This window comes from Podarcis vaucheri (genome assembly GCF_965113315.1).
Source record: "Podarcis vaucheri genome assembly, chromosome: 12".
NCBI classification, from domain to species: domain Eukaryota; kingdom Metazoa; phylum Chordata; class Lepidosauria; order Squamata; family Lacertidae; genus Podarcis; species Podarcis vaucheri.
The window spans coordinates 36,897,484-36,917,867 of NC_138750.1; the positions used below are offsets into that span (position 1 = coordinate 36,897,484).

The following is a 20,384-nucleotide window of genomic DNA, read 5'->3' on the forward strand; positions in this document are numbered from 1 at the left end:
ATTAGTAGCTACTGGTAGCCCTGTCCTCCCTAATTTTTCAAGTCTCCTTTTAAAGGCTTCTCAGTTGGTGGTCATCATCACTACGTCTTGCAGTAGCGAATTCCATAGTCGGCTTTGTGCTCTATGTTGAATGTCAGAAAACCTAAACAGCAACACTTTCTTCAAAGGACTAAAGTCCTATGAAGCACATGTATACTTGCAGCACTAGCCTTTTGCCTTGGAAAACATATAAGGCAGGAAACATGCTTTCAAAGTGTGGAAGACTTTGCCAATCTACCGTATTGGCCTGGATACTAGCCGCACCTGAATATAAGCCACACCTTTAAAATTGATGGGGGGGGGGGAGAGGAAAAATACCTGAATTTAAGACACTCCATTCCTTGCTGCTCCTGGCTGCACACTGGGCATGGGGAGGGGGAGCTGCGCTGTGTTTCCCCTTCCTGGCCTTGGGGGAGAGGACAGGCGCCGCTTTGCTGCACTCCTGGCGCTGTTTTCCCCATGCTCCTGGCTGCATATCATAAGGTCGCGAATATAAGCCACACTGAAATATACTCAGAGTTGCAAAGTGATTTCATGCTCTTTATTCAGCTCATAGTGGTGAGGAGGAATGAATGAAAGTCCCCTCACAGTATCTGTTTTATATACATTATTTACACAATGGGCTGCACATGATTGGCTAATTCTGGAATTCTACTGTAAGCCAATCAGGTTGTGGATTCACTTCTATCTGGAGCAGGATTGGGTGGTTCATGCCAACCAATCAGACTGCTGCATTCTGAATCCTATTGTTCTAGGACCAATCAGACTGCTGCCTTTTGCATCCTATTGTTCTAGGACCAATCAGACTGCTGCCTTTTGGATCCTATTGTTCTAGGACCAATCAGACTGCTGCAGTTTGGATCCTATTCAACTCAGTACATAACACACACTTTAACTTTTCATGGTCAGAATTTGGAGGGGGGAATGTGAGGCTTATATTCAGGCCAATACGGTATTTAGAGGCATACGGCTCTGAACATTATTATAGAAAAGAATAGCTCTTAAAATGAGTGACAGCAGTTTGCTTTAAAATGGCAGTGTTTTATTTTAAAAAAAAAACAGACGGAAATCAATAACCAAAGAAAGTATTCCATGCTCCACTACACCTCACCCCCCGAATGTTAGTATAATCAATATCTGTAAGCAGTCCCTCCAACTGAATTCCCTGACATTTATTTATTTTTAGTTATTTCAGCATTTTTGGAGGCTTACCTCAACCAGAGCAATGGTTTGAGTGCAAAAACTTTTCACTCCTTCAGACACCCTGAGCCTGTACTTAATTTGACAGGGGCAAGCTTGTCAGGGCAGTGTTAAAAGAAAAATGCTTTGGAAAAATAACTGTATGTATGTGCTTGTCAGCCTTAACTCCATGGCTTGCCTCAGCCAGCAGCGCTAACATCTCTCGCACTGACAAGGCATATTCATTACAAGACTCGCTTGCAAAGGTTCTTTTGTACAGCCAGAGTAAGAAATATATTTACAGTTGGTGGTCAAGTTACCCTGACTGCATGCGCAACATACATTTAAAGCACAAACAATGCTGGGAACTATAGTGTGCTGGGAATTGTAGCATGTGGTGGGGTAAACCACATTTCCCAGGATTCTTTGGGGGAAGTCTCTTGCTGTGTTTCTCTCCCTTTAGTAAGAACCAACAAGATCTGGAAAGCTGCAGGTTCCTCACTCTTTAAGGCCTTCATATGTAGTAACTGTCTTGTGGGAACATTCTTTCTGCACTTTACGGACAGAGATAGGCTTGTTACTCTCTAATTCACATTTCTTTATGATTTTCATAAGGTTTTTTCAGCCTAACATAGATTGCATTACAAAAACTGAAATGTGATGCATATAATTATCCATTCTAGGGTTTCCTTTAGTACCGGCATCAATTCATGCTGTGGCAAGAACCAAATACTTCAACGATAAGTAAGTATCATGTTTGTTCTTTATAGTTTACTTAGCATTTCTTTATAAAAACAAAGCAATTTTGCTCTTTTAGTAAAAAATTTTCTCTCTCCTTCCAGTTGCTGGATTAGTGTGGACACTCACTTGTTGTATGTTGTTCATGGGCCTGTGATGGCAGCTTTATTGGTGAGAAAATCATTTCCTATTGCATTAAGAGCACTGTATTAATTATTATTATTACCATATTGGCCCGGAAATAAGCTGCACCCACAAATAAGTTGCATCTTTAAAATTTGGTGGCCCCTTCGGCCCCACACTTCCAGGCTACTTCCTGGGGGGGGGGCTGCTTTGCCGGCAGCATAAGGTCACAAATATAAGCCACACTTTAACTTTTCATGGTTGGAAATTGGGAAAAAGTGTGGCTTATATTCGGGCCAATACAGTATCTAAATCCAAGTAAATGGTACTCAGAGTGGACCCACTGAAATTAATAGGCCTAAATTAGCCATGGCCATTAATTTCAGTTGGTCTGCTCTGAATCAGACTAACATTGAATACAACCTGTTATTTTTTTCTTATTTTTATTTTATTAATGATCTTATTAATGATTACAGTTATGACTTAGTATTTTTATCCCCCTTTTCTGCATGGCACCCAACACCGCTAATAGCAATAATTTAAGATTATTTAAATTTTAAAGTAACACGGTAATGTAAAACTATTTCTGAGCAAACCTGGTTAGAATCAGAAGATGCATTGCAACCCTATGCATGCTTACTTGGAAGTAACTGCATAGGATTGCATTCTGAGACTATAAGCCTGCACACACTTAGCTGAGTGTAAGCCCCATTGAAAACAGTGGGGGCTACCCTATGTACGTGCAGCTGTTTTCATGTGGGGGATGTCTTTTAAGACCTTCAAAAAAACATGTGGAGGTCAGGCATGTGCAAACTTGTTCCCACCACTGCTCACTTAGTTAAATGTCTGGGTAGGGCTAGGTAGGACACCTGTCTGAAGTCCTGGAGAGCCACAGCTACTCATTGTAAAGCAGGGATAGCCAACATGGTGTGCTCTAGATACAGTGGATGCTTGGGTTGCAAATGTGATCCGTGTGGGAGGCATGTTCGCAACCTGCAGCACGCACGGGTTGCAATTTGGCGCTTCTGCACATGCGCGAGTGCCGAAACCCGGAAGTAACCTGTTCTGGTACTTCCGGGTTCAGTGCGGTGCGCAACCCGAAATCACACAACCTGAAGCGTCTGTAACCTGAGGTATGACTGTATTGGACTACAGTCCCATCATTCCTGGCTGTTGCCTCTGCTGGCAGGGGCTGATGGGAGTTGTAGTGCAACAACACCTTGGCTGCCCCTGATGTACAGCTAGATTTGAGCTAGGTTTTCTAATATAAGGCCACTTCCTGTGTTCCTAACGCAATCCATGCAAAGATGGAAATGGAACTGTGTAAAGAAACAGTTTTTGTGGCAGGCCTCAACTCTCTGCACATTGTCTTGAGCATAATATGAGCAAGTGTTTCCTTTCCTTCCTTTCTGTATAATCATGCTGTGTCTCCTCTTCACCCCACCACCTTCCTCGTTCCTCCTTGGCTGAATTTACATGCCTTTCTCAGCTTTTTCTTATGTGTTCTTCCTTCAGCTCCTTTTATTATCCTTGCAGTTTTTGTCTTCTTGTTAATTGGCCCCATGTGACCTTTTGAAGGAGCTGACTCATTATTTTGGGATATTTGTAGTTCCTGGTTGACTCCAGATACCTGGAAAGCACGGGTGGCAGCAGGGAGCTTCTCAATATGCCAGACATGGTTTCAGGAACATGATTGTATTGATTATGTGGTTATATATCTACAGCATTAGGCCAACATATTTTAACCCCAGTGGTTTTTGGTCCTTTCAAATGATGCAAAAGTCATCTCAGAGACTGGATTAATATTCAGGAGACAGGGAAAGAACTAAGGAACTTCCAGCTGGGAGTGGGTCTCTTACGTTTAAAGATGAAATTGTTATTTCCTCCCCCACCCTTCCCCACCCCCTAAATAGCAGAGGGAGAAAGCTTTGTTGCTGCTTCAAGTAGCATATTGGCTGCCCTCAGGAACCCAGAAGCTTTCCTTTTGAAATTTGGGGAATTAGGCCCTGTGTGAACAACTCTATTTAATGTGTTTATATGCCGTTTTTCATCACTTCAAAATAATCTTAAAGAAATTTAACATAAGAATAAATAAACCACATAATTAAATATCACATAACAAAATAGAAGTAATAGTATGATGTCAATAACAGAACACAGACATAAAACCAGCACTATAATACAAGACAGACTCAAAGTTCAAAACCATCTAACCCAAGTCTCCAAAAGTGATAGAAAATAAATTTAATATTTTTTTAAAAAAAAATGTGCCCAAAGTGTCTCACAACCAAATGAACAATAATAAATATAAGAGTTCAGAAAACATAAAGGTAAAGGGACCCCTGACCATTAGGTCCAGTCATGGCCAACTCTGGGGTTGCGGCGCTCATCTCGTTTTATTGGCCAAGGGAGCCGGCGTACAGCTTCCGGGTCATGAGCAGCACACAGAAACGCCGTTTACCTTCCCACTGGAGCGGTACCTATTTATCTACTTGTACTTTGACGTGCTTTCGAATTGCTAGGTTGGCAGGAGCAGGGACTGAGCAATGGGAGCTCACCCCGTTGCAGGGATTTGAACCGCAGACCTTCTGATCAGCAAGTCCTAGGCTCTGTGGTTTAACCCACAGTGCCACCCATTCAGAAAACATACTCCCTAAAAATAACCAGACTGAGTTGTACTCAGTGTGCCGCTAAGACTGAGGTTCCATCATTGAAAAGATTTCTCCTTGAGCAACACAATCTTCTCCCCCATCTCCTCCCCCAACACACCCACTAAATCTGTTCCCAAGATGATTTGGGGGTGGTGTGGGGCACACAGGAGCGAGGAGAGGGAGGAAATCCCCTTGCACTAGTGCTAAGATGTGCACTAATGCAATGCATTAGTAAGTTGAATACTGCCCAAAGTCAATAGAGAAAAGAAATCTATACCGTATTATCTAAAAACAGTACAAAAAAGGTAACCTAATTCAACAGCTAATTCAACTGAAAAAGAGAAAGAATGGCACCCAACACAGAAATAAAATGGTGGTATACAAAATTGGGGGGGGGGGTGCACTATTCCCATAGGACCTTCCACGAAAGCTCACCACCCAAGCATAAGGGAGGAATGGCCGGCCTTAATATGGATTGTAGCTGCTACCGCCAAGCAAAGCTCTTGAACGGGCTACCACGAATCCTGAAGCTCTTCCATGCCTGTGTATTGTTTCCTGCCTAGATTTTGATAGCTGTTTCTAATAGGATTGGAACTGGCAAGACTGGCCAAGTCAGACCATCTCTCTTAGCACAGTCTACACAAACTGGCAAGAGCTCTCCAGATTTTCAGGCAGGGAATCTCTCCTGCTGAGGATTGAACCTGGGACCTTCTACATGCAAAGCACCTTCCCCACAGCTTTATATACATAACCTGTGTAAAATCAGCATGTTGACACCCCAGAAGGTTCAAAACGGGATGACCTGGTATTTAGCTTTTGCCTGCAGACATGTGCATCATAAGCAGAAATACTCTGGCGATGAGTAAGGTGGAAATGGCAATGGAAGTAGCCTCTGTCTGTCTTCACAAAGTTAATTTAGTTTTCAGTTTTCCGACAGAGTTTTGATGCCTTTTTAAAACAATAAAACAATAAAAAAATATTTGGAGAAATAGTAGGTAGTCAGGCTTCAATGACTCAATTCATTTACCCAGAATGGAAACGACACATGATCGTTTTCCGTGTAACGGTCTGTGAAAGAGGGCTGCTGTGCTTAATGCCATACTAAATTTTATCATCTGGATGGGAATACTTTGCATGCCCTCTGGCCTCTCGAGAACCACAACCAGCTCAAGATTTATTGCAGCAGTCTGGTTTTTTTCCCCTCCGCTCTGGGATCCTAAAGGCCAAGGTTGGCTGATGATGTGCAAACCTTTTCCTATTTCTGAACTCCACCACCACTACGCCCAAGCTTTATGCTTTGGTTACTCTGCAAAGTTAAGCCTATCATCTTTTTTAAAAAGGAACTCTAATCACTCTCAGAAAAGAAATGAAAGAAAGGAAAAAAACAGGTGTGATGATTGCTGGCTTCAAATCCTCTCCTTTACTATCTGGCTTGCTCATTACAGCGCTGCCTTTCCAAAAATACATTGGCTATGAGCTCAGAAGCCACTGAAGGAGAGATAATGGTACTTGGGCTCAAAGCAGACATGTCTTTTCTTTTCTTAATTGGTGCCGTGTCTGTGTTGCTTCCAGAATCATATGATTTCGGCTTAAGCGATCTGAGGAACTGAGCTCACAAAACCAGTACAGGGCCCTGATTCAGGTTGTGGTCCCAATGGGGATCTGCTGTTTGCCCCCTGAATGAACCATTTGCTGTAAAACTGCATACTTGGGAACAAATGGGGCAAGGGGATTTTAAGCAGGAAACTAGTACAGAGCCACTGTCCAGAAAAGGAGTCCATTCTGGATCAGGGTGGATCTGTGGTCTGAACCACTGAGCCTCTTGGGCTTGCTGATCGGAAGGTCGGCGGTTCGAATCCCCGTGATGGAGTGAGCTCCCGTTGCTCTGTCCCAGCTTCTGCCAACCTAGCAGTTTGAAAGCCTACCAGCATGAGTAGATAAATAGGTACCGCTCTGGCGGGAAGGTAAATGGTGTTTCCGTGCGCTCTGGCTTCCATCATAGTGTTCTGTTGCGCCAGAAGTGGTTTAGTCATGCTGGCCACATGACCCGGAAAGCTGTATATGGACGAACGCCGGCTCCCTCGGCCTGAAAGCGAGATGAGCGCCACAACCCCATAGCCGTCTTTGACTGGACTTCACCGTCCAGGGGTCCTTTACCATTACCTTATTACTGCTCACATGCTTTGTCATCAAAATAAAGTAGACAGTTTAAGCACCTGTTTTTAAAACAAAAACAAACCCATAATTCTGCCTTTATACAGGGGCAGAGGCCTTTTTGTCCTTCTTGCTCAGTTCTCTCCACACCACTGGTCTTCAGCTGATGGGTTGGGACCCAGTGGATCACAGCCTGATCCAAGGTGGGTCACAGCAGGAGCACTACCACCAGTATATGGTAAAAGATTAAGAAATGAGTCCTCAAGTACATATTTGGATTATGAGTGAGTCCTGAAAAAAACTGAAGATGCCTGATCTACATTAACCAACAGTGGGTTTTTCCAGGATTTCAAACAGGGAGTCTCTCCCAGCCGATGCTGAGGATTGAACCTGGGCCGTCTGCATGCAAAACAGGTCCTCTGTCACTGAGCTATAGCCCTTCCCCTGAAAGACGCTTAGGGACTAAATGTGTAGCTGTTCGAAAATGAATTTTTGGTGCTGGGGGAGCAACCATCCCATGCCAAATAGCAGAGGGTAATTTTAGTTGGAACAATTACACCAGAAAGCTTGCGCCTTCCTTCCCATGAACTGTTGTCCTGATTCCCCCCAATTGCACCACACACACACAGACACCCCGCTAATTAATGTTAGAAAATGAAATTACTCAACTGCAAATGACATTTCTAGTGTCAGAAGTAGTGTGGCCCTAAGGTGGCAGATTTTTTTGAATAAGCACCAATTACGAGCATTCCTCAGCAACTTAAAGACTATAAAATTATAATCGCCCCCACAGCGCGCACGCGTGCTTTGTTTCAATGCTGAAAGGGGGGAAAGTGTACATTTGTTCTCTGGTTTCTATATATGTGTTTTAGTTTCTAATGTATCTGTGATTAAGTGCGGCACTTTTAGCAGAGAGCTAAGCTTCAGAAAGACACTTCAGATAACATGGTGTGGAACAGGGAAAGGAACATTTTTAAACAGTGTTATTTAAAAAAAAATACAGGAAAAACAAGAACAATTTATTCCTCCTGAATATTGGAGACGGTGTAATAGAGGAACAGACAGAGGGTGGCAAAGCACCTGCCTCTACATGGTTTTCTTCTCCAGATGTCTCTACTGCAGCCTTCCTCGGCCTTGTGCTCCCCAGATACCTAGAACTACAATTCCAGTCAACCCAGCCACCATAGCCAGTGGACAGGTGTTATGGGATTTGTAGTCCAACGTCTTCTGGAAGGCACCAGCATGTGCCTTGCCTCCTTACAGTCTTTGGCCTCTTTGACTGGGGACTATCCCCTGCTAAATACACTCAGTCGTTAGTTCTACGTTACCTGCATTTGGACATTCGGCAAAGTTTTCCACCTTCATCCAACCAAGGAGGATTCATACTGAACCAGATGTTCTACTGCTCCTGTTGGCTATTCCCCAGGGATCAGTCGACAGGGATTAGGGAGCATCCAGTTTAGGGATGCAGATAATATCTTACAGGCCATAAACTCAGTCTGGTCCTGAGAATACAATTTGCCGAGTCCTAAAATATGTGACCTAGGAAACTGGACCATTGGTCCATGTTATTTTCCCTTGCTCCCAGCTCTAGTCGTACTATTTATTTTTACAAAGTTCCAGAGGGTCAGCTTCATGTTTGAATCCATTTAATTTTACATATCAGTGATATGAGTTATGCACCGTTTTCATGTAATGCAATTTCAATTGATCTCGTTCCAAAATGTCTGTGGAAACAAAATATGTGTGTGCGTGATATTTTAATGTTTTACAAGTTCTGTTTTTTTGTACATAAAATAAATCTAAAATGATGGTTGATTAATAAAGCATTTGTTCTTACAGGTCAATTTTTTCTTTTTGCTTAACATTGTGCGAGTTCTAGTAACCAAGTTAAGAGACACTCATCGTGCCGAGTCCAACATGTACATGAAAGCTGTCAGAGCCACTTTAATCCTTGTGCCCTTATTAGGAATTCAGTTTGTCATTATTCCATGGAGGCCAGAAAACAAGCTTGCGGGCGAAGTATATGATTACATCATGCATATATTAATGCATTACCAGGTATGGGTCTAGTAACACTATGGTTTTTATGTTGTGGTTGTTATTTTTTTAGTTAGGTATGTAAAAATGGGGGAGAAATTTGTTCGGATATCTACCCAATTTGCATTTGCTTGAACCGTCATGTGAACTGAATCATAAGCATCCCTTTTCAATGTGTACTTCTCTGAATTTTGTGGTGCAGTTCATCAACCAAGCAATGCACACCAAGTATTAAGTCAAAGCGCACGCAAAAATACCTATCTCAATGAAAACAACATACCCCCCCCAAAAAAAAACAACCCATTGAATTAAAGGGAATTGCTTGTAACTTGCTATCCTGATGGTCTCCCGAGTTAACAAAGAAGCTACAAGGGGCTGAAATAGAGACTGCCTGTTGCCATTTAGAAATGTAATAGCGTTTTCTCTGCAGAATAACATCCTCATCTGGAAAATAACACCATGAAGTATCCCCTACCAGGTTTCCCATACTAGAAGTGGCTCTGAACTATGAGAGTCAATTCATCTCTAGCTCTTTACATCATCTGCCCTCTTTATGAGATTGTCCTTATCACATAGCAGTTTCAGTCAGAGCATTTGATGAGGATCCTGTCTCACTGTTCAGTAAGCTCATAAATGCTTTAGTAGCATGAGCTAGTTTTGTTGCAACAAATGGGGCAAAATTGCCATATGAAGAAAGTGGACAGCTTAAAAATAAGTGGTAAAAACAAAGTGGTCTGAGATCCACCTCTCTATACCCAGTTCAAATCCTATAGCTCCGCATTAGAAGGCTTGAGGAGTTCTGTTTTTGTTCATCTTGATGCAAACTGACCAGATCTCTACCTCCCTGATGTGTGTGCAGATGGGAACATAATTCTCCTTAGGATTCTGCCCTTCTCTGTATTTTGTGATACAAAATTCTTCCTCGAAAAATGGTCCCCATAATGTGGTTTTTGAAAAATGCATATTTTAAGATAAAACACATTTAGAAACACATCTATTGAGATAAAATATGCACTTCATTAGTATTTTGTGATAAAATAGAATTTATTTGTGCAGGATTTTTTTAAAAAAAAACACCATGATTACTGTAGAAACTGAATAGAACATACAAATGAACAAACATGTGAAATTGGTGTGGGTTGGAAATAGATTGCTCCATCTATTTGCAGTTACACAGGTGGTACTTAACAAGAATAAGCAAAAACAAAGTAAGTGAAGTGCTACATTATTCAGAGACAGGTATTTGATTAGATACAGATATAGAAATGTGGGAGACTGAACTCAAGTTTGGAAAAACAGGACACTTGAGAGAAATCAGAATTAGCAGATTCGCCCAACCCTGTTTCTTCATTTAGATTACATTACAGATAAATAATGGTATATATTAATTAAGGCACAGGAAGCTGCCTTTGTAACAGGCCAGACTATTTTTCCTACTATTTCCTATTATTGCTTAATTAGACATCTTTCTCCTCAGCTACTGTCAGAAGCAGCTCATCAGGTGAGACCGAGCTGCTTATGCTAGCTTCACAGCAGGTGGGTCACTACTGGTTATTGGGAGGGGCAACAGGGAAGTCAGCATGGTGCAAACGCACCAGCAGGAGTGCCAGATTGGCTATGTAGGTGTTTGTACTGCAGCAAACTCTACACCAGCTCATTCCTCCCCCTTCAGATAAGCAACAGTGATCTACCTGCTGCGAAGCCAACATAAGCAGCTTGGTCTCACCTGGCAAGCTGCCTCTGAGAGGAGGAGATGAGAAAGATCTGCCTGGCTGGCAAGCCGCTTCTGCTTGCTACCTGAGATGCCAGGGATTGATCCTGGAACTTTCCACCTGCAAAGCATGTACACTACTACTGAGCCATGGCCCATTCCCAAACAAATTTATATATTAATGAATTAAATCCTTGTTAATTAGGATTTATTAGCAATTTATTGACTTAAATAAGTGAAATGCAATACAAGCTGGGCAACTTAAACTAAGTAATAAGGCAAAGTCTTTATATGGTGGTTTAGAACATTCAGAACATTTCATATATTTTAGTCCAAGCCAAATGTAATGACACACCATAGTTTTATCACTGAATGAGCAACAAACCTTGGCGGAAAAGGGATTGCATGTGCTGCAATAATTCCATTATAATGTGGGTGTTAGTGCATGCATGGAAGTTGGGTGCTCACAATCCCAGTTCTGCCCTAGGCAGGGGCGTAGGAAGGGTGCGGGGGGGTGGCTCACCCCGGGTGTCACCTTGACGGGAGTGACAAAATGGCGGGCAGTACTCACCGCAGGGCCTGCAGTGCGCCTGAGCCACGCATCTCAGGCACCCGCAGGCTCTGTGCTGGCTGCCCACTGCCTCCCCCCAGCTGTAGAGCAGCTGAGGCCCTGCGCTGCGCCTCGTCCCTCCGTAAGGGCATGGTGCGCCCCAGGGCCTCAGCTGCCCTACAGCTGGGGGGGAGGCAGTGGGTGGAGAGTGTGGACGGGACGGGGGCGCAATGTGGCGCGGCGCTCATAGAGATGGCCCTTCTCTATGGGTGCCGCTTGCCCCGCTCCTATGGGCAGTTTGCCCCAGGTGCCTGAGAGGCTTCCTCTACCGCTGCCCCCTAGGGGCATATTAGCATCTGAATGTGTTTTTTCGCTAATGAAAATGGTGACACGTCATTCCCTAGATATGTGTGAGTCCCGACTGCAGATTTACTGCAACATAGCTGTAACATAATGTGGGAGTCTGACAACAACTTACTGTTGAAAAGCACTGCTTTGTCGTGGGGTAAATGAAGTTGAAATGTGTTCAGCGGTCAGATCATGGGAACTGTTTAGCTACAGGGCGAGTCTTTTAAAAGAGGCCCCGTTAAACATGTGTAGTCCATATCCACGGGGCCTCTTTTAAAGGACTCACCCTGTATTTCTCTCTGTGGGTGGTCTGGCATTTTTGCACCATCTTTCTTAATATCGTAATATAATATAGCCACCAAATATCTACAATATAATTACCAATTAAGCAAGGAGGACAGTAGTGTCAGGGTCAAACTGTCAAGCATTTACAGATCTAAATTCCATGCTATTTCACCCTTTTTAAACAATTCATAAACAGAGGCCTCTCTTCACCTTTTTGTACAATGTACAATGGCAAGGTTCTTTACTGTGCATGCATATTTATAACCCATTTACTGCTGTTCCCTTCTGTCTTGTAGAAATAACATCACTTTTGGACACATTTTGCCCTCCACATCAGGCTCCTTTTCTCACCTCAGACAAACTCCTCTACAGAACTGTTAACTAAAATCTAATTTCAAGGCCATCTGAGCAAACTCGTTGTCTTTAAGCCATGATCCCCGTTATCCTCTTGTGAAAGACAATATGGCTATATAACTGCAAATGAGAAGAGAATTTAGAGGGATAAGAGCAGGAAAGGAAGAAATTGTGTGACCCAAAGTGTCTTTTGTTAGAGAGGATAGGGGCACAAATGAGAAAGACCTGCGTTTTGGTGTTGGAAAAGTATATCTGTCTGCAGTCTGATGAACACCTGTAAATACTCAATTGAACACAATAAGATTTACTTACCAAGGCCACATGGATTGAATTGCCTTGTACTACACATTTTGGTAGTACAACATAGTTTACTATTGTGTGTGCCTTGTGAGGTGTCCTTTCCAAATATGAGCTTCAAGGGGGATGAGGATCATAGGAACACATGGGAAGCTTCCTGATACTGAGTCAGACTACTGGTTCATCTAGCTCAGTACTTGTCTACACTGGCTTGGCAGCAGCTCTCCAGGATTTCTCACAGGGCTGCCCGGGATTGGACCCGAGACCTTCTGCATGCAAAGCAGATGCTCTACCACTGAACTACAGCCCCTACCCTACTGTCCTTAAGGATGGTTGGGGAGAGAGGTTAACCCATTCCTCACGCAAATGTGTTCATGACAAAAATACTCTTCAAATCAGGAGTGAAGCTGCTACTGGCACAAACGGAAGCTTACGCCACAATAGATCTGCTTGTCTTTTAGGGGTCATACATGATGTATTTCTTTTTTTAAAAAAAACTTTATTAACAGACCAATCAAATCACATTAATTCCAAATTACAAAGCCAAATTTTAATTTTTTGTTGGGGGTGCCCATATTTCAAGTTCCAAAAGGGATCCAATCATCTTGTTGCTGCTGCTTTGATGTCCACAAATCTGCCCAAATGATGTTCACAATTCTATCCAATCCTTCCTTGTTGTTTTCCACATCTCTTCTTGATGTTTTCATATATTTTTCCTTTTTCTTTGTGATCTCTGATAGTCTCCACAAGCGAGTTGAAACCAATTGTAGTCCTGTGTGGGTGTTTCCATTCATCCAAGGGTCATATTCAGATGGCTGCAGCTTTTCATCACTTCCATAAATAAACACACTCTTGCCATCTACTCGTTAATCTTCACAGGTCTGTCACTCCCTTTCTCAGTCTTCTGAGGAGGTTCTGCCAGAAATACCATATAAAAACAAATCCATAGCTTCCTCCTCCTCAGTCATCAGTCTTTCGACAGAACCCGCCAACAGGGCGACTCCCTTTTTATTGCTGCACCATTCCAAAAGCCCTTATTCTTTTCCGGATCTCCATACACCAAACCTTTGGTTGATAATTCATTTCCACATAGTTTTTAATCTTCCCACTTAGGTCAGTTATGTGATGGTTCTTTTTGGGGAGGGGTTCTTGGGCAATCACATAGAAGAACATACGTGATGTGTTTCTGGTCCTTTTTTCTTTTCTTTTTGAGAATGCATAGCAGCTTTTAAAACCAATGTACCACGGATTTCCATCTCTCATTTAGTGGGTATGTTTCTCACACAAAAACGCCCACTTTCTTGATTCTCTTAGTTGAGGATATGCCATTGCTGGCTTTGATATGGGGGTGCGGGGGAAATAACCTGATAGATAACACTGTTTTGTCTTTCAACAATGAGAAGCTGTAATTGTAGGACAGTTTTCTTTAGCTACATTAAGAGTCCAACTATACAGCATGAAATGAAGGCGGCATTAAATTTTGTATCATTACTTTGCACCCTAAGCAGCCAAGGCATAGATAAAGAAAGAGTCTGAATAATTTTCTCTCTTTTCTTCTTCTTAGGGTTTACTTGTGGCAACTATTTTCTGTTTCTTCAATGGAGAGGTAAGCATATGAAACATTGGGACTTTATGTTATGGCAATTTACAAGACTGTTGTTCACTCTTAGTATAATAAGGAGACATGGGTGACTTTCTCCCAGCTCATGTCAGTTTGGCTTGGAAAATCATCCAAGCTGCTTCTTTGAAAATAACAGAAAAAAACACGGTTTCTGTTCCATGGAAGTGCATGTTAAGAAATTGCTGCTGGGAAAACTACATTTCCCAAGGGTCACTGGGGCATTTCTTCCTGGCAGCACACTGGTCAAGAGAAGGGAGAGATCTCTCTCCTTTCTTCCTTCTTGGGGCTGGAAAAACACCATTACTGCTGCCCAGCCAGGTATGTGCTCTTTAAAGGGGGAAAAGCCATTTTGGTGTGTCAATGCAGAATGGAGTGCTGCAGATATAGGGGGAACTTTTCTCCCATAAACTTTGTTAATGTATCTTAGGAGCCAAGTCCAATGGTTATTCTTCCTCCCCACCTTTCCAACAGGGCTCAGGGGATGGTGGGGGGGGATGTCATCCCTTGCACTGTCTTAAGCTGATTTATCTTAGGATCCAATGTCATAGACTCTTTTCGTTTTTTTGAATAAATCGTGACATTTTTGAAAGCTCTTTTTAAAAAAAAACAACTTGATTTGTGGCAGGCACTGTAAAGACACACTTTGAGAAACACAAGCCCAACATCCCTTACCACGTCTGGAAATAGTTGCATGACTGCTTGGATCCTGGCTGTAAAATATAATATCATAAAATGGTGACACAGAAAGTGTATGTATATGTCATTAATGTGTCTTAGTATTGACTGCAAACGTCCATTTGTATGATGAAACCTGTACATACAAATTCCTTGTGCTAAATATTCTGAGAAGCATTGAAAAGCTGGCTACATAGCATTCATGTTGTCCAGCCTTTCGTTCACACATTTAATATCTAGCACTGGCCTTCCAGAAGTCCATGGAAAGCACACACACACCCGCCGCCGCCACAAAAATCATTGAACCAGTGTTCTCTCACACTCTCATCTTGTTGCATCAATATTTTATATGACATTATGTTTAGATTCCTCCTCTACTATAATGATTAAAAAAACATTGGGGGAAGAATGTCAAACATCCCTTCGATATCTATTAGAAGTAATTCTTGAAAGGCCATGTAAGAAAAGGGGAGAAAGAAACTTAATGATGCTGCAAGATTATATGACTGCCTGCTGGAAAGCAAAAACTCACACTCCCCGCATCGATGTGTTCATTCAGTATCTCGAGAAGAGCAAAATTGCAACCACTACCTTTAACCCCAGACCCTGGGCAGAATGTGACAACAGACATAGAGTCTGTATAAGTGGTTGGGAACTCTGGCACTGCCCATTAAACTCTCATCAGCCCTTTTATAATCCTAAAGTCTGCAAGCTGAACTATAAGAATAGATGTTGGTGGCTCATGACAGGAGTGAGGAACCTCACTCAGGCCTGGGGTGGAATGTGGCCCTCCAGATCTCTTTATCAGGCCCTGGGAACTCTTCCCTACTCTCTCCAAGCTCATATCACTAGCCCTATTTTGCCACGCAAGTGTTTTTGCCTGACTGGAATGTGTTGAACTGTGCAACTGCCTCTTTGCTCGTCTGGATGGAAGACGGGGGGGGGGGGTGTAGAAACTAGTTTGCTGTACCAAGGTAAAATTTACACTTTCGCTCCACCTGCTTTTGCCTGTGGCCCCAGGAAGGTCCTTGGACTAAAAGAGGTCCCCCACCCCTGGCTCAGAGGAGATCAGTATCCAAGCAAAGCCACAGTGGCTGTTGTGAGAGCCAGTGTGGTGTAGTGGTTAAGAGCGGTGGACTCGTAATCTGGTGAACCGGGTTCGATTCCCCGCTCCTCCACATGCAGCTGCTGGGTGACCTTGGGCTAGTCACACTTCTCTGAAGTCTCTCAGCCCCACTCACCTCACAGAGTGTTTGTTGTGGGGGAGGAAGGGAAAGGAGAATGTTAGCCGCTTTGAGACTCCTTCGGGTAGTGATAAAGCGGGATATCAAATCCAAACTCTTCTTCTTTTTCTTGTCTCAAGAAGGGCATGCATAAACTGGGGGCCCCTTTGAACATCAAATTACCCCTGTTGTCTTTGTGTGACAGCTCTCACAGAACAACCCCAACATGGAAGTGAGGCATCACCAAAGGTTCCTCCAGCTGCCATGGTCTCCCTCTCCCAAACTTGGCATCATTTTCTGCATAATTAGGCTGCTCAAAACTGCCACATTGGGGTTTTGCTAACACACCAGTGCCAACAGCCACCATTCCATTTTGTTGCACTAGCACTGTAGCGACATGAGGAAGCCCTGCGGCCATTTTACAGGCTGCTATGTGCCTTGGACCCACCCAGGCATAACTGCCACAACATCCTCACAAACAGCTGCCTGACATAAAGAGATGCATTTTATCTTTTATTTATACAGGACGGCTTAATGAAATGAAAGCTAAGAGGAAAGGAGGAAATCCTAAAATTGCTTGTTGTCGTTTTCTAGCTATAATGAAGAAGCAGCCAATGACACATTCTTAGTGAAGGGGGAAATACAGTATGCCATCATTCTGAAGCTTTGCCAATGTATTAATTAGGATATACAAGTTGCGAGATAGGAATTCCTGTTGGAGCTGTCAACTTTTTCATTATCTGTTCTTACGCAGAAACCCAAAGGCCTAATTTCAGATCAGAGCTGTGCGTGAATACATTATCTCCCACAGACAGGTTTAAAATATTAAATATCCATACAAAATGTGTTTCCCAAGGCCTAAAGCATTTGGGTTTGCAATCTGTGTGTTTCCTTTGACTGGTTAGAATCCATACAGGTGTTTATAATGCAAACCTGTGCATGTGTGCTGAGAAGTAGGGCCCATTGAGCTCAGTGGGCTTTATTCCCAGGAAAGTTTGTGAGGGATCGCAGGCCTCAATCTGAATATTAAAAACTGCGTTTTATTGATTTATTGTTTAGAGCCTAGAACTAAAGCTTTAATATTAAGCTGACTACCAAGAATTGGGCTGAAATCCTTCAGTCGGAAAGGCAGTGGAATTTTAAGGCAATTAACATCTAAGCAAATGTGTTTCCGGTTAGGCTGTAAATTATTTTAAACTCAGATATCCCAGCTTTACTGATTTTTTGGCATAGGTGTTAGCATATATAGATTTTTCTTCTTTTCTAAAATATTAACTCGTATAAAAGGAGAGGGGAAAACCTGTTTTCTCCAGATGTGGTAGGATTACAGTTTATAACATAAACAGGATGGGGAGGAGAAGACAGTGGCAAAACCAGTGCATCAGCGGAGACAATTTGGCAGTCAGGCCAGTGCGTTGGCACTGCACTGCTGCCTAGCCCCCCTCCCTCCTGCCAAATTGCAGCAATGCTGCTGATGGGAGGTCAGGTAAGTACTGCCATTGCTTCAACCACTGCAGGACTTAGCTAGAGGGATAAATGAGTCTGTCTTGCTATAAACCAGCTCCTTATGTTCCTTCATTTTGGCAGGGCAAAACTGATCCTGGTTGTTGAAGGAAAATAAATTGGCCCCTCTGGTTGTCTCTTCTGGAATGAGGGATTTCCAGAGGCTCTGGAATTGGGAAAACAGAATAATCTGAATCTGAATTGTTTTATCCGACACCTGCACAAGTTCTCTTCTAATTATACAGTTCTCTGGAAAAAAACAAAACACCTATGTTATTATAAAAAAAGCCAATATATCTCTATAAAACCCAATATATTCTCTGACCAATCTAAAAACCCAATATATTCTCTGACCCAAAAAGAAACTTGACCCCCATGAAGTCTGCCCATAATTTCTCACCTCTAAGGGAAGGGGAAAACAATGTGCAATCTTTTTCCTGCCGACTTAGAAATCACATGGTTTTATCTCCCACCCCAAATTTGGATCCGATCAGTTTTAAACACAAAATTGATGTGTGTGTTCTTATTGAGCAAATTGCTTACTTGAAATGTGTCTCTTCTACTGATTACTTCATCACTTAAGGCCATCTTTAGATGTACATTACGTTTTCCCAATATGCAGACATATTGGCAGGCATCTGTCTGTCTCAGGAAACAATGAAGTCAAGCTGTTGCAAGGTTGCAGCACCTGCTGCAGCTGTAGAGACTGATACGGGAGAGACATGTTTTGTTGCAGCTGGGGCAAATAAAGGTGTCTGGTGTGCTGCTACAAATGCGCCACATAACAGTGGTGCAGACGTAACAGTGGCATCAACCTACTGATATTTTTCTGAGTCTAGGTACTGAACTTAACATTACACTATAGTTTCATAATAATCTGTGGTTTCTCTTATTGGAAGTGCTGAGAGTTGAGATGTTGCATGTCTTATGACCTGAGGTCAAGGCCAGGATCCAGGAACCACAGACTTCACATCCCAGTTTTACTAAGAACTCACTGTGTGGCATTTGGAAGCCCTGTCTACATAGGCTCCAGTGGTGCAGGCACTGCTAATTTTGCTGAAAACTGTGCTTCATGCTACTACTTCCTAAGCAAATAGAACTATCCCATATTTTTCCAGGGAGCTTTCAGCTATCAAACTGGCCTAAAGCAAACTGAGTTTGAGAGCAAAAAGTATAAACCAGAAAGAGATACGTCAACTTCCCCACCTTCCCCATTTTTTAGTTACACAAGAAGTTGTTTTACATAGTGTCACCCCACTGACCCATCTAGCTCAGTATTGTCTACACTGATTGGCAGAAGCTCTCTCTGTCTTCAGAATGGGGTCACTGTCAGCCCTACCAGGAGATGCTCAGGATTAGACCTGGGACCTTCTGTATGCAGAGTATAGGCTGTACCACAGAGCTATGGTCCCTCCCCAATAAGAATATAAGAGCCCTGATGGATCAGGCACAAAGTTCATCTTATCCTGTATCCAATTAGATGTCACTAAAAAACTCCCAAACAGGGCATTAAAGGCAATTGCCTGATGTTGCCCCCCATCCCAGCAACTGGTTTTCAGTGACATGGAAGTCCTATTTTGCTACCACAGCTATTAGTCATTTGATAGACCTGCATGAATTCTCTTTAGTCTACCTAAGCTAGTGGCAATCCCCACATCTTGTAGCAGCAGAAAACTCCATAAGTTAATTCCTGCCAGCTATTCTTGTCCCCGTGAGCTGGCATCTTAGTGCCATTAGTGCTTGCTTGTTGCTAGCCTGAACCAGCTATTTAGCTTAGTCACTTTCCCCCCAAAGCAATTCACGAAGTGGGGCAGAGCTGCTACCCTCACTTTCCAGCACGTGGGTGATTGTTGCCTACTGAGAGGGAAAGAGGTGAGGCAGCAGGGAGGCTGGCACGGTGCAAACACTGGCAAGAGTGCTGGGTTCGTTTTGCCCATGCATTTGCACCACACTGCCCTCGTACCTGAACTCCTGACCACCTGCCACCTCATTGTGCTTCCTGCCCTCTGCTTCCTCAGCTAGGCTGCTGCCCTCACATGAACTGGAGGATGTCATCTGATTCTACCACTAGTCTGTAGGTCCCTGGGGAAGCATCACATAGGAAAAGTCTAAAGCCAACCCTGGTTGAGTGATAATATAGTTTCTGTGTTCATGTTGCAGGATAACACAGTTGATTTTTCAGCACACTTTCAGAGAACCTAGAAGAATTCTGGTTTCCTCTACCAAAATTTCCATGCTGTGCCTTAGATTCAGTGCAACCAGTTAGCTTAAAGCTTGGGAGCCGCAGCTCTCCATTCCTTCCAGTGAAATTGTCCAGCTAGCCCTTGCCAGGTGCATAGAGATCAAAGTTTTGTTTTCTGGTATGGCTCAGGAAAGGAATTAATAATAGTGCAAGAGGAGCTCAGTTTCTCAGTGATTTATTGCTTATTACTGGACTGGTTTGCATGAAGGCAGAATCAGGTGAAACTGATCCAAAATAAATGGTTTCAAAAACAATGTTCCATATCTGCGTTTGGAACAAGTGATTCAGCCTTATTTATTCACAAATGTTCAGTACCAGAAAAGCTTTGTCTAGAACACTGAAAGAATAGCTTGATTTCATGTCTTATAAGCCAAGCCGTGTCAGATGTAAGTCCGATTTAATTCAATAGGGCTTACTCCCAGGTAAGTGACATGAGGATTGGAGCTTTAATCAATGGGAAAACATAATGTCATTTGTGTTCAGCCCTTGCATTGGAAGGTCTGAGGACATAGCAGTTAGGAAGCTAGGCGAGCACTGTACAGTAACTGGAAACTCATGATTCTACCCAACTAACTAAGTCCAGTGCCACCTAGTGTCTAAACTGTATGGTGGCGCTATCCACACAGCCCTCTAAGAGCATCAGTCTCACCA

The 20,384-nt window shown here is 42.9% G+C and overlaps 1 protein-coding gene across 5 annotated transcripts in view; it reads left to right on the forward strand.

Annotated features, from left to right (window-relative positions):
- CALCR (calcitonin receptor) overlaps window positions 1-20,384 on the forward strand; it is a 143,196-nt gene that overhangs the window by 117,686 nt on the left and 5,126 nt on the right. For 4 of the 5 annotated variants that reach the window (XM_082194160.1, XM_082194159.1, XM_082194161.1 and 1 more), the window contains 4 exons: window positions 1,902-1,962; window positions 2,061-2,127; window positions 8,727-8,945; window positions 14,034-14,075. In XM_082194160.1, coding sequence (XP_082050286.1) covers window positions 1,902-1,962; window positions 2,061-2,127; window positions 8,727-8,945; window positions 14,034-14,075 — 389 coding nt within the window. The remainder of the gene's footprint in view (window positions 1-1,901; window positions 1,963-2,060; window positions 2,128-8,726; window positions 8,946-14,033; window positions 14,076-20,384) is intronic. The other variant, XM_082194163.1, reaches the window with a different exon arrangement.